The sequence below is a fragment of the Nycticebus coucang genome, chromosome 3 (genome assembly GCF_027406575.1).
Source record: "Nycticebus coucang isolate mNycCou1 chromosome 3, mNycCou1.pri, whole genome shotgun sequence".
In the NCBI taxonomy this organism is placed as follows: Eukaryota; Metazoa; Chordata; class Mammalia; order Primates; family Lorisidae; genus Nycticebus; species Nycticebus coucang.
This window is the reverse complement of record NC_069782.1, coordinates 405,091-418,740: the sequence shown is the minus strand read 5'-3', so window position 1 is coordinate 418,740 and position 13,650 is coordinate 405,091. Positions and strand designations below refer to the sequence as shown.

The 13,650-nt window shown below is 47.1% G+C and overlaps 1 protein-coding gene and 1 non-coding gene across 13 annotated transcripts in view; one reads left to right on the top strand and one right to left on the bottom strand.

Annotated features, from left to right (window-relative positions):
- PPP6R2 (protein phosphatase 6 regulatory subunit 2) overlaps nt 1-13,650 on the top strand; it is a 100,338-nt gene that overhangs the window by 33,524 nt on the left and 53,164 nt on the right. For 9 of the 12 annotated variants that reach the window (XM_053586690.1, XM_053586685.1, XM_053586684.1 and 6 more), the window contains one exon: nt 3,944-4,186. In XM_053586690.1, coding sequence (XP_053442665.1) covers nt 3,960-4,186 — 227 coding nt within the window. In that variant the 5' untranslated portion in view covers nt 3,944-3,959. Of the gene's footprint in view, nt 1-3,943; nt 4,297-13,650 lie in introns of those variants that run through there. The other 3 variants (XM_053586692.1, XM_053586691.1, XM_053586693.1) reach the window with 3 other exon arrangements.
- On the bottom strand, nt 6,298-6,404 carry LOC128582681 (U6 spliceosomal RNA). The gene has a single exon (XR_008379128.1). It is a non-coding gene; the product is annotated as a U6 spliceosomal RNA (small nuclear RNA).

The following is a 13,650-nucleotide window of genomic DNA, read 5'->3' as shown; positions in this document are numbered from 1 at the left end:
TGGCTCATGCCTGTAATCTTAGCATTCTAGGAGGCTGAGGTGGGTGGATTGCTTGAGCTCATGAGTTTGAGACCAGCCTGAGACTCGTCCCTGCTAAAAATAGAAAAACTGAGGCAAGAGGATAGGTTAGCATAGCTTGAGCCCAAGAGTTGGAGGTTGCTGTGAGCTATGATGCCATTGCACTCTACCAAGGATGACAAAGTGGAAACTCTGTCTCAAAATAAAAAAGAAAAGAAAAACTAGGGTGGCGCCTGTGGCTCAGTCGGTAAGGCGCCGGCCCCATATACCTGAGGGTGGTGGGTTCAAACCTGGCCCCGGCCAAACTGCAACCAAAAAATAGCCGGGCGCTGTGGCAGGCGCCTGTAGTCCCAGCTACTCGGGAGGCTGAGGCAAGAGAATCGCTTAAGCCCAGGAGTTGGAGGTTACTGTGAGCTGTGTGAGGCTACAGCACTCTACCGAGGGCCATAAAGTGAGACTCTGTCTCTACAAAAAAAAAAAGAAAAGAAAAACTAGCTGGGCGTGGTGACAGGCACCTGTAGTCTCAGCTATAGGGGACTGGAGGGGGGTCGGGCTGAGGCAGGAAGATTACTTGAGCCCAAGAGTTTGAGGTTGTTGTGATCTATGATGGCGCTGTGGCACTCTACCCTGGGCAACAGAGTGAGACTTTGTCTCAAAAAAAAAAAATCAGGTGGTGCCTGTGGCTCAGAGGAGTAGGGTGCCAGCCCCATATACCAGAGGTGGGTTCAAACCCGGCCCTGGCCAAAAAAAAAAAAATCGATAATCTGTCCTCCACTTCTAAAATTTTATTTGCTTCAAAACTGTTTGCATGTTAAAGATCATCCAGACTGATTCCAGTTTTTGACTGTTACAAATAAAGTCACTATGAATGTTGGCATAAAGGTTTTTGTTTTTGTTTTGTTTTGAGACTGAGCCTCAAGCTATTGCCCTGGGTAGAGTGCTGTAGCATCACAGCTCACAGCAACCTCCAACTCCTGGGCTTAAGTGATTCTCTTGCCTCAGTCTCCCAAGTAGCTGGGACTACAGGCGCCCACCACAACGCCTGTCTATTTTTCGGTTGTAGTTGTCATTGTTCTTTGGCAGGCCCGGGCTAGATTCAAACCCACCAACTCTGGTGTACGTGACTGGTGCTTTAGCCTCTTGAGTTACAGGTGCCGAGCCAAGGTACACAGGGTTTTTTTTTTGTTCTTTTTAGAGACAGAGTCTCACTTTGTCACCCTTGGTAGAGTGCTGTGGGTTCAAAGCTCACAGCAACCTCCAGCTCTTGGGCTTAGGCGATTCTCTTGCCCAGCCTCCCTGTAGCTGGGACTACAGATACCCACCACAACACCGGCTATTTTTTGTTGCAGTTTAGCCGGGGCCTGGTTTAAACCTGCCATTCTTGGTATTTATTTCTCCGCAGCCAAGGCAGTATTTGTTTATGGGTTTCTACCCACCCTTTTTTTCTTTTTCTTTTTTTGAAACACTTTGTTGCCTTCGGTAGAGTACTATGGCATCATAGCTAACAGCAACCTCAAACTTTGGGCTCAAGCAATTCTCTTCTCTCAGCCTCCCAAGTAACTGGGATCACAGGCGCCTGTCACAGCGCCTGGCTATTTTTAGAGATGGTGTTTAGGATATTTATGTTGCTACCATGAATATCCATCCTCACTCCTTACAAGAGGAATAAGAAAGGAGGAAAACTGAATGCAATGCCCTTGTGTACATGGAGTCAGTCCCCTGTGCTGAAAGTCAAGGTAGCTCCACCTCTGAGCTCTCAGCCAGGAGCAGTGCCCCCAGCAGCATGTGCATATGTAGGCTGCAGGGGCCAACCCTTTTGTGCAGGCTGGATGATGAGTGGGAGAATACATGCAGAAAGATAAAAGTAGAGACAACAACCAAAGCAAATAGACAACCCACACAGTGGGAAAGGATATTTGCATATTTTGAATCAGACAAAAGCTTGATAACTAGGATCTATAGAGAACGCAAATTAATCCACATGAAAAAAGCCAACAATCTCATATATCAATGGGCAAGAGACATGAATAGAACCTTCTCTAAAGAAGACAGACGAATGGCTAACAAACATGAAAAAAATGTTCATCATCCCTATATATTAGAGAAATGCAAATCAAAACCACCCTGAGATACCATCTAACCCCAGTGAGAATGGCCCACATCACAAAATCTCAAAACTGCAGATGCTGGCGTGGATGTGGAGAGAAGGGAACACTTTTACACTGCTGGTGGGACTGCAAACTAGTCCTTTCTGGAAGGAAGTATGGAGAAACCTCAAAGCACTCAAGCTAGACCTCCCATTTGATCCTGCAATCCCATTACTGGGCATCTACCCAGAAAGAAAAAAATCCTTTTATCATAAGGACACTTGTACTAGACTGTTTATTGCAGCTCAATTTACAATCGCCAAAATGTGGAAACAGCCTAAATGCCCACCAACCCAGGAATGGATTAACAAGCTGTGGTATATGTATACCATGGAATACTATTTAGCTATTAAAAAAAAATGGAGACTTTACATCCTTCGTATTAACCTGGATGGAAGTGGAAGACATTATTCTTAGTAAAGCATCACAAGAATGGAGAAGCATGAATCCTATGTACTCAATTTTGATATGAGGACAATTAATGACAATTAAGGTTATGGGGGGGAAGGAAAAGCAAAGAGAGGGAAGGCAGGAGCGGGGAAGGGCCTTGGTGTGTGCCACACCTTCTGGGGGCAAGACATGATTGCAAGAGGGACTTTACCTAACAAATGCAATCAGTGTAACCTGGCTTATTGTACCCTCAATGAATCCCCAACAATTAAAAAAAAAGAAAGATAAAAGTAGTAAAGTGCAGTTTGTATGGGAAGAAAAATACAGTGTCCTTATGGTGAGGATGGGGTCCAGGAGACCAGAGAAGTACCAGGGAGGGGGTTCCTGGAGGCACCTTGTAGAAAGCAGCCTCGTGACCTCTAGAGCCAGCAGAGGTTTTGAAGCTGAAATGAGAGGGTGTAAAGATAGAGCAGCGGAGAACAAGGTGAGGGGGGGTAGCCGGATGGGGGTCTCCATGTGACCACTCCAGGCCTCACAGATGGACAAACTTGGGTATGTGTGTCTGTGGTCAGTCTTTTATTTTTCTAAGCAAAAATGTTAGGTATATCTACTATTACCATAATTTTATAAATAATGTTTCATGTAATGCCACAAAGATTTATAATCTCAAAATAAAATTTTGATTTTATTAAAGATGTAGGCTTTATGTTTTCTTTTTTTGTCAGAACAGTGAAAACTTGGCTGGTAACCAGCCTGGCCCACAGACTGACATGTGAGACTCATGGGGGTGAACAAAGACCAGGCAAAGACAGCAAGAGCTGGGAGAAGGCTTGGGGAGGCAGAGGAAGGGCTGGGTCCATGGTGGTTCCTCAGGTTGCTGTGGCAAGCGCCCAGCTGGTGTCCCTGTGAGGAAGGTGGCAGTCTCTGGGGGTTATCAGCCAGCTGGGGAGAGAGACAGAGGAGAGACCAAGCAGAATGAGCTGTCTGAAGTTTGTCTTGGTGAGTTTGTGTTCTGTGAGGTTTTCAGAGGGAGACACCCAGCTTTCACCCAGGATGGAGGGACATTGCTGGTGCAGACATGTGGTAGACATCCAGGCATGTCAGCCTGGCAGAGCCAAGGAGTGAGCAAGAGCATCTCCGGTGTGCTGAGTGCGGTGGGGGCTGGTAGGGACAGTGTGGGAAGGGGGGTCAGCCTAGCAGAGAACCTGGAGAGGCAGGACTTAGAGCGTCAGAGCAGCTGGGAAGTCATGCTGGCCCTGTGCTGGGAGAGCCCTGGGACTGTATGTATTCTTGTTGAGGATGGACATCTGGATGTTGGTGTAGGGTTGCTAAGGGTGAATTTGCAGAGGGAGAGGGGAGAGAAGTGACCCTTTTGTCCCTAATTGCAGCTTCGTGGCCGTCACCATGTTCTGGAAGTTTGACCTGAACACCACATCCCATGTCGACAAACTGCTGGACAAGGAGCAGGTGACACTGCGGGAGCTGATGGATGAGGATGACATCCTACAGGAGTGCAAGGCTCAGAACCAGAAGCTGCTGGACTTCCTGTGTAGGCCACAGTGTATGGAGGAGCTGGTGGGCTTGGTCACACAGGACCCACCTCTGGACATGGACGAGAAGGTCCGCTTCAAGTATGTACCGAGGCTGTGACTGGTGCCCAGTGTTCTGGGCAGTGCTGCAGGGAGGCCAGGGCTTTATGATGGAGAAGCCAGCCTGGACGTGTGGAGGCCACTCCCATAGGGTTTGTTATTTGTGATGTTCAAAAGTTTGGAATCTCTACTATATGTGTTTTCTCATTCTGAGTTATAAGTAACTTTATATTGGTGCCTGAGTGTTTTGAGTGACAGTATGCTGAAGGAAAAACAGGTCCCATGGTAAGAGAGGCAGATAGGACTGCAGTGGCTGTGGTATCAATGGGGGCAGACTGAGGTCTGGCAAAATGTCCAAGAAGGAGAGATGTGCAGTATCTGAAGTCTTGATCCTGATCCTGAGAGGTGCTTTGCTTTGTTAGGAGGTAACAGCAGGGAAAGGGCAATGTGACAAGATGGTTGGAGCTACAAAGGCTTTGTGTCAGGACAGAAGAGTGTGAATAGGAGGAGCTTAAGTGACAGGGAGGACAGGGTAGACTCAGCCTCCTGGCTTTTTGTCACAGCTCTGTGAGGAGGCCACATGGCCTGCAGTGTCCCCAGGTGGACAGCAAGGGTCGGGTCAGATGCGGCAGGCTCGTGAGTAAGTGTGAAATACGTGTGTGGTTGTGAAGTCTTAGGATAGGGTCATTGGCTGCCACCAAAGGAGCTGGGGGAGGACAGTGGCCCACCAGGAGCGTCTCAGACAATGCAGAGGTGATATCCATGAGCCAGGAGAGTGCCCGGTAGCAGTGGCAAGTGGGGCCTCACGTGCATGGATGGCCTGAGCTTCAGCCTCCCTCCAGTTCCAGAGTCAGCTGGTGGCCATCAGGGAGTAGCAGGAGGTAGAGGCTCCAGTACGTCTCTATCCTCCCTGCCAGCCTGAGCCAGGGGAGGCCAGGCAGCTGTGTGGCTGGACAGAGTTCTGCTGCCCCAGAATGGGAATTCTCTTTACTAGGATATGGACACTGTTCAATCACCAGGAGCACATAGTTATCACTATTAGTTTGGATAATGCAGGGAACACTACTATACTTGACCAGTTTTCAGTGAATGAAGTTACTTGTACATTCCCTACAATTGGAAGTAATGGAGAGGAGATAGTGATTAATAATACACATTCCCGAATGTGGGACATTAGTGGCCAAGAGTCTCTTTGTTCTTCTTGGAACACATACTGTACTAATCTGGATTTGTGTAGTTGTTGCAGACAGTACAGGCAGAGAGAGAGTCTCTGTACCTGGAGAAAAACTCTACACATTCTTAGCACTTGAGGGCCTAAGGAAAGCTAGACTGCTGATGTTTGCTAATAAACAAGGTATTAAAGAACAGGTGACTGTAACAGAAATCTGTCAGTTTTTTTGTTTGTTTGTTTTTTGTTTTTTGGGGTTTTTTTGCAGTTTTTGGCTGGGACTGGGTTTGAACCCACCACCCTCGGTATATGGGGCTGGCGCCCTACTCCTTGAGCTACAGGTGCTGCCCTATCTCTCAGTTGTTTTTTTTATTAGTATTAGATCATAGCTGTGTACATTAATGTGATCATGGGGGCACCATACACTGGTTTTTTAAACAGTTCAACACATTTTCATCACACTGGTTAACATAGCATTCCTGGCATTTTCTTAGTTATTGTGTTAAGACAGTCATGTTCTGCATTCACTAAGTTTCACATGTACCCTGTAAGATGCACCGCAGGTGTAATCCCACCAATCACCCTCCCTCTCCCCAACCTCCCCCCTCCTTCCACTCCCTCTCCCCCTTCTCCATATTCTTAGGTTAAAACTGGGTTATAGCGGGCGGCACCTGTGGCTCAAGGAGTAGGGTGCCGGTCCTATATACCAGAGGTGGCGGGTTCAAACCTAGCCCAAAAAAACCAAAAAACTGGGTTATAGCTTTCCTATGAAAGCCATAAATTAGTTTCATAGTAGGGCTGAGTACATTGGATACCTTTTCTTCCATTCTTGAGATACTTTACTAAGAAGAATATGTTCCGGGTGGCGCCTGTGGCTCAAGGAGTAGGGCGCTGGTCCCATATGCCGCAGGTGGCTGGTTCAAACCCAGCCCCGGCCAAAAACCAAAAAAAAAAAAAGAAGAATATGTTCCAGCTCCATCCATGTAAAAATATGGAACACTTCACGAATTTGCGTGTCATCCTTGCGCAGGGGCCATGCTAATCTTCTCTGTATTGTTCCAATTTTAGTATATGTGCTGCCAAAGCGAGCATGTATCTCTCAGTTTTTGAAACTAACTTCTATCAAAGATTACCTGTGGTATGTCCAGCCCTGCTGTGCTCTTACTGGGAAAGACTGTGCCAGGGATTTTAATGGCGATGTCTTGACTTAAGATTTGATAATCTCCACCAGCCTCTTCTCATAGACTTTGTATAAATGAAGTGCTAGACCTCACCTGAAGCTGCAAAAATTAATGGTTTATATACATTTATAATAAACTGATGTAAACTTTTTCTATGAGAAGAAAAATTAAGACTACTTATTTAGAATAGGGTCAGCAAACCTGATCCTGATTGTATGGCCTGTGAGCTGAGAATGGTCTTGCCTTTTTTTTTTTTTTTTTTTGAGGCAGAGTCTCAAGCTGTTGTTGCCCTGGGTAGAGTGCCATGGAGTCACAGCTCACAACAACCTCAAACTCTTGGGCTTAAGCGATTCTCTTGCCTCAGCCTCCCAAATAGCTGGGACTACAGGCATCTGCCACAACGCCTGGCTATTTTTAAGTGGTAGTTGTCATCATTGTTGTTTGGCAGGCCTGGGTTGGATTCGAACCCACCAGCTCTGGTGCATGTGGCTGGCGCCCTAGCCGCTTGAGTTATAGGCCCCAGGCCAAGTCTTACATTTTTAAGTGATTGGAAAAAAATCAAAGAGGGAATAATATTTTGTTCCACGTGAAAATGGCGTATAATTCACATTTCAGTGACTACAAATTAAGTTTTAATGGGAGGGCCACACATCTACATACAATGCAGATTGAGGAGTTGCAATAGAGACTATCAAAGTGTTTGATTATTTGGCCCTTTACAGAAAACCTTTGCTGACCTTTGTTTAGAAAATACAGTGGGACGGGGAGACAGGCATGCTGTGGGAGTCAGTACTTAAGTAGGGTGGTCAGTCAGGTTCCCTCTGACAAGGGGAGCTATGTTGGTTATAAGAGAAGAAAAAGAGTTCTTTATGGGGCCAGGCTCGGTGGCTCACGCCTATCATCTCAGCACTTGGGAGGCTGAGGCAGGTGGATTGCCTGACCTCACAGATTCAAGACCAGCCTGAGCCAGAGTGAGACCCTGTCTCTAAAAATAGCTGGGTGTTGTGGCGGACACCGGTAGTACCAGCTACTTGGGAGGCTGAGGCAAGAGAATCACTTGAACCCAGGAGTTTGAGATTGCTGTGAGCTATGACACCATGGCACTTTACCAAGGGCAACAAAAGGAGACTTTATCTCAAAAAAAAAAAAAGAAGAAAGAAAAAAGAAAAAGAGTTCTGGGCATCACCTGTGGCTCAGTGAGTAGGGTGCTGGCCCCATATACTGAGGGTGGCAGGTTTGAACCCGGCCCCAGCCAAACTGTAACAAAAAAATAGCTGGGCTTTGTGGCGGGTACCTGTAGTTCCACCTACTCAGGAGGCTGAGGTGAGAGAATCAAAGGAGTTGGAAGTTGCTGTGAGCTGCAATGCCACAGCACTCTACTGTGGGTGATAAAGTGAGGCTCTGTCTTTAAAAAAAAAAGTTATTTGTTCTCAAAAAGTCATGGTTTAGGGTTAGGATGTCTGTAGTTAAGACCATTGTGGCCTGGAGCTCATCTGGCCAACACATGTTGTCTCAACATTGCTATTAATAGCCCTCATCTCTCTCACTCCCAAATATGTCCCAATTTCGTGACAAGTTGGAACTTGTCACCAAGCAGGGTTCAGGGAGGAAAGCTGGGAGGTGTTTGTGGGTCAGGATAGGGGATCTCAGAGCTGCATTGATGAGCCAGGAAAGTTTGGGAAAAATTAGTAGTAGATGAAAACAAAACTAAACAGGCTGGGCCCAGTGGCTCATGCCTGTAATCCTAGCACTCTGAGGCAAGTGGATAGCTTGAGCTCATGAGTTCGAGACCAGTCTGAGCAAAAGCGAGAGCCTGTCTCTACTAAAATAGAAAAACTGTGGCAAGGAGCGCTTGAGCCCAAGAATTAGAGGTTGCTGTGAGCTATAAGGTCACGGCATTCTACCCAGGGCGACAGCTTGAGACTCTTGTCTCAGAAAAGAAAAAAACAAAGCAACAAGAAGTTAGAAACCCTGGGCAGAACTACGGTAAGTAAGCAAAGCAACAGGCAGCCAGAGCGGGCAGAGACACTCAGCTGCAGCAGCATTTATATATCCATACTAAGGCAGACACAGGATAGCCGCTTAACTGAAAATCATGGTATAATTTCGTAGGGAGGATAAGGTAGAGGGAAGTCAGGTGAAGCTTCACCTTCCATTGTAGGAAGTTAGTCCATAATGTCTAAAATTGATAAATGAAGGAGAAAGGTGTGTGTGTATCATTCAGGAAGGTTAACATCAGGGAGCACTGCTAATAGTGGATACAGGGGTCACCTACCAGCAGTGACCTGGGGCAGGGGCCTGTGTCTTCACCAGCTCTGTCAGCAGAGGTCTCAAAGCATATACTGCTTGTATAAAAACATTAAAACAGGCTAGGCGAGGTGGCTCATGCCTCTAATCCTAGCACTCTGGGAGGCGGAGGCGAGTGGATTGCCTGAGCTCATGAGTTCAAGACCAGCTTGAGCCAGAGCCAGAGTGAGACTCCATCTCTAAAAAAAATAACCGGGTGTTGTGGCAGGCGCCTGTAGTCCCACCTACTTGGGAGGCTGAGGTAAGAGAATTGCTTGAGCCCAATAGTTTGAGGTTGCTGTGAGCTATGATGCAACGGCACTCTACTGAGGGTGACAAAGTAAGACTCTGTCTCCAAAACAAACAAAAAAAAATTAAAGCACTTTTTTTTGAGACTGGTCTGAGTACAGTGGTGCTTATAACAAATTGATTACAACTAGTTACAGATTTCATTGTTCATTTCCCACTCCCACTGTTCTGCTTGACTAGTCTTAAAACAAACCAACCTGCTTCTTTTGAGAAAAAGAAGGCTGGGTGAGGTGGTAGCTAAAGGAATAAATAGGGTTAGGATTATTTTTCTTTTTCTTTTTTTTTTTTTTGTAGAGACAGAGTCTCACTGTACCGCCCTTGGGTAGAGTGCCGTGGCGTCACATGGCTCACAGCAACCTCTAACTCTTGGGCTTACGCGATTCTCTTGCCTCAGCCTCCCGAGCAGCTGGGACTACAGGCGCCCGCCACAACGCCCGGCTATTTTTTGTTTGTTTTTTGTTTTATTTTTATTTTTTGTTGTTGTTGCAGTTTGGCCGGGGCTGGGTTTGAACCCGCCACCCTCGGCATATGGGGCCGGTGCCCCACTCACTGAGCCACAGGCGCCACCCAGGTTAGGATTATTTTTCAACAATAGGGAAGAGGTAGGCATGATGGTGGCTCCTGTGGTCCCAGGTACTGATAGCTGACATGGGAAGATCACTTGAGCCCAGGAGTACAGGGCTGCAGTGCACTATGATCACACCTATGCGCAACCACTGCACCCACCTGGGCAGCTTGGTGACACCTGTCTCTTTAAAAAGAAAAGTGGTGGGCGGCGCCTGTGGCTCAGTGAGCAGGGTGCCAGCCCCATATACCGAGGGTGGCGGGTTCAAACCCAGCCCCGGCCAAACTGCAACAAAAATATAGCCGGGCGTTGTGGCGGGCGCCTGTAGTCCCAGCTACTCAGGAGGCTGAGGCAGGAGACTCACCTAAGCCCAGGAGTTGGAGGTTGCTGTGAGCTGTGTGACGCCACGGCACTCTACGGAGGGCAATAAAGTGAAACTCTGTCTCTACAAAAAAAATAAATAAATAAAATAAAATAAAAAGAAAAGTGGGGAATATGTTTGTAGGCCAGGAGTTGGAAAACTTTATCTGAGAAAGGTCAGATGGTGAAAATTTTAGGCTTTGTAGGCCATAAGTTCTGTTTTAGCTACTCTGCTCTGAAGTGGTAGTGTGAAAGCAACTACAGAATGTAGTAAATGAGTGCTTTTAGCTGTGTTCCAGTAAAGCTTGGTCAGTGCCGTTGCTTCTCCAGACTCCAGGCCACTCCCCACTGACAGGTCAGACAGACCTCCTTCAGCAGCCCTCGGTGTTCTGTCTGTAGTGCTGGCTGGACACTCTCAGGACAACAGGCTTATGGAGAGCTCTTCCCCAAAGCTGAGAGTCTTCCTGAGCTGTGCCTGCTCCTGGGTGATCTGGGCCAAGTAGCATCCCCATGCCTGCCGAGAGCCAGAGGCTGCTCCAGGCAGTGAGACCCATGGGTTCCTCTTCCTCAAGCCCTGATGCACAACTGGCCCCACCCCTGTGGAGCAAGCAAGATGTTCATTTACTTTCCAGAGTCAGTGCTGCCTGCTCTTACTCGGGCTATGGCAGAAGGTGCCATCCCTGGGATGGAAACAGTGGCAGTCATGTGTCCCTAGACCCACGTGAACGATGTTCCTTGTCTTGTGAATGAAGTTTCTGTCTAGTTGGCTTGTCAAGTTCTGGATTGTTTGACAAAGTAAAAGGTCAGCAGATAGATAGCAAGGTATCAGTTTGTTACTACTCATAAAGCAGTGTCATTTATATAAACTCTGGGCTGTGGGCTTCCTCACTGCTAACTGGAATTAGCACTGCTTACCCTGAGGGAAGCAGCCTTGGGTCAGGGTGGGCCCCCAGCAAGCACACCCAGCCCAGAATTACTTGGTGCACTTAGGCAGACCTGAGATGATCTGGAAAGAACACTTGACTGTAAGGATTCCTGGATCCTTGGCCCACTCTGATAATCCCATCACCCATCTTCAGTGATTTCTTTTTCCTCTTCCTCAGTTTATTTCCCATAAATTATGTTCTCTGGCAGCTTCCAGATAGAGTTCCTGGGGGCGATGCTTCAGGACTACACGTCTGAGAGTGCTTTCTCTTCCTCCTGCCGTGCGAGACCTCCTCTTGTTTGAAGTGCGGTTCAGTGTCTCTCCTGGGATTTTGGAGACTCCTGTTGTCAACTTTCTCACAAGTCTGGTGCAGCAAGCCCACTTGCTTTCTTTCCTCCCTGAGGGCATTTAGGTCCTTTTCTGAACCCTGTTCCAGAATTTCCTAATAATGTGAAATTATTCTCTGGGTTAAGACAGGGATCCCAGAGCTGCATCAGTGAGTCATAGTCAGAGTTTGGGAACAGTTAGTGATAGAAACTAACAAGATAATGAGAAAGCTATTAACTCTGGAGAAAAACATACAAGTAAGCAAATATATCCAGAGTGAACAGATGAGCTCCGCTGCAGACGGTCTCCATGTGCTCATGCACCTGGCATGCTAGGGGCTCCATGGCCTTTCAGTCTATGAGTTTCTGACATTAGCAGAAATTTCTTTTAATATTTCTTTAATAATATTCTCCCCTCCAGTTTTTCCCCTGTTCTTTCTAGGACTTCTAATCAGGTGTTAGATCACCTGAATTAATACTTTCTCCTTATTAATGCTTTGTGTTTGCCCTTTTGGTCTACATCTGAGAGGTTTCTTCAACTTTTTTTTTTTTTTTTGAGGCAGCCTCAAGCTGTCGCCCTGGGCAGAGTGCTATGGCATCACAGCTCACAGCAACCTCCAACTCCTGGGCTCAAGTGATTCTCCTGCCTCCGCCTCCCAACTAACTGGGACTACAGGCGCCCGCCACAATGCCTGGCTTTTTTTTTTGTTGTTGTTGCAGTTTGGCTGGGGCCAAGTTTGAACTTGCCATCGTTGGGATATGGGGCCTGAGCTCTACTCACTGAGCCACAGGCACCACCCAATATTAGAGTTTTTAAAAAGTCTCCCTCTGTTCATCACACTCTCTCTCCTCTGTGTGGCTTGTTTTCTGTCTGGTCAGCACTGAGTTCCTTTCACCAGTGAGGCCCTAAATCCTGCACAGAGCTTGGGATCAAGCAGGGCTGGCTTGGTGCTGACTTCACCCTGGGGCTCAGTGGCTAACCCTCTGGTAAGATGACAACTAGTTGACTTTTCTCTTCATCCCACTGTTATCTCCAGAAAAAACTCCTTGTAGCTCCTATTTGTAACCATAGACCCATCAGCACTGTAGGAGCTGAGTTGGGAAGAGGGACTGGGGTCAGCCAGTGTTGTTTATACCAAGTCCCCACTTTCTGGATAGGACCTGGTCATCCCTCAGCTGTACCTGGCACCCTTGGCTCAGGAGCTGCTCTGCCCATGTGTCCCACTGCTCTGTGGTGGGTTTCAGTCCACCATTGCTGGCCACTGCCTCAATGTCCAGGTGTCTCCAAAATCATGTGGCCTAAATCCTCAGCTCCAGTTGGTATCCTCTTCTGTGGTTTCTGAGATGCAACTTTCCCTACGTCAAGCGATCCTTACAAGACTGTCTCACAAGGCTGCTTCTGTACTCCAGGCCTAGTCCAACATCATTTCCACTTTTTTTTGTTTTTTAATTCTTTGTGTTATTTTAGCAGGTGTTTCAGGGAGAGTATCAACAAGTTTGTGTGGTCCATCTGTGGTTTTTAACTGGAATTCCTATTCCTTGTATAATTTTTTTTTTTTTTTTTTTTTGAGACGGAGCCTCAAGTTGTTGCCCTGGGTGGAGTGCCAAGGCATCACAGCTCACAGCAACCTCCAACTCCTGGGCTTAAGCCATTCTCTTGCCTCAGCCTCCCAAGTAGCTGGGACTATAGGTGCCCGCCACAATGCCTGGCTATTTTTTTTTTTTTTTTTGGTTGTGGTTGTCGTTGTTTGGCAGGCCCAAGCTGGATTCAAACCCACCAGCTCTGGTGTATGTTGCTGGCACCTTAGCTGGTTGAGCTGCAGGGGCCAAACCTCCTTGTAAGTTTTAAAACCTACTAGGATAATACCTGTTCTTTAAAGAATAGTTGTAAAATAATGATAAAGAAAAAAAGGAGGGACAGGTGCAGTGGCTTGTGTCTGAAATCCCAGTGCTTTGTGAGGATCATTTCAGGCCAGGCATTCAAGACCAGCCTGGACCCTGTTTCTGTTGAAAAATGAAGAAAGAAGAAAAGGAAGCAATCTCAGTTTCTGTACCTAGAGGGTCAGCTTCTCCTAGCTCACTTTGTGCCATACACAGAAGTGATCATTGTACAGCAAGATCGGTTCTCTGTGCTCTCGAAACACTTCTTCAAGGAACGGTCTGTACTGTTCTCTGCTTCCTTGACTTCGATTTTCCTCCTCACCCTATGGGATTTTACTTCTCCCCACTGCCCCATCTACCCTGTCTTGTTTAGAGTCTGGAGAGTCTGGTAGACACAGAGCCTCTCAGTGGCCATCAGGATGCTAGGCTGGCCCTGTTTCCTGTTCTCTGGGTCTCCTGCCTTGAGCTGAGTATCGTACAATGTGCTGACCACTTGGCCAATTCT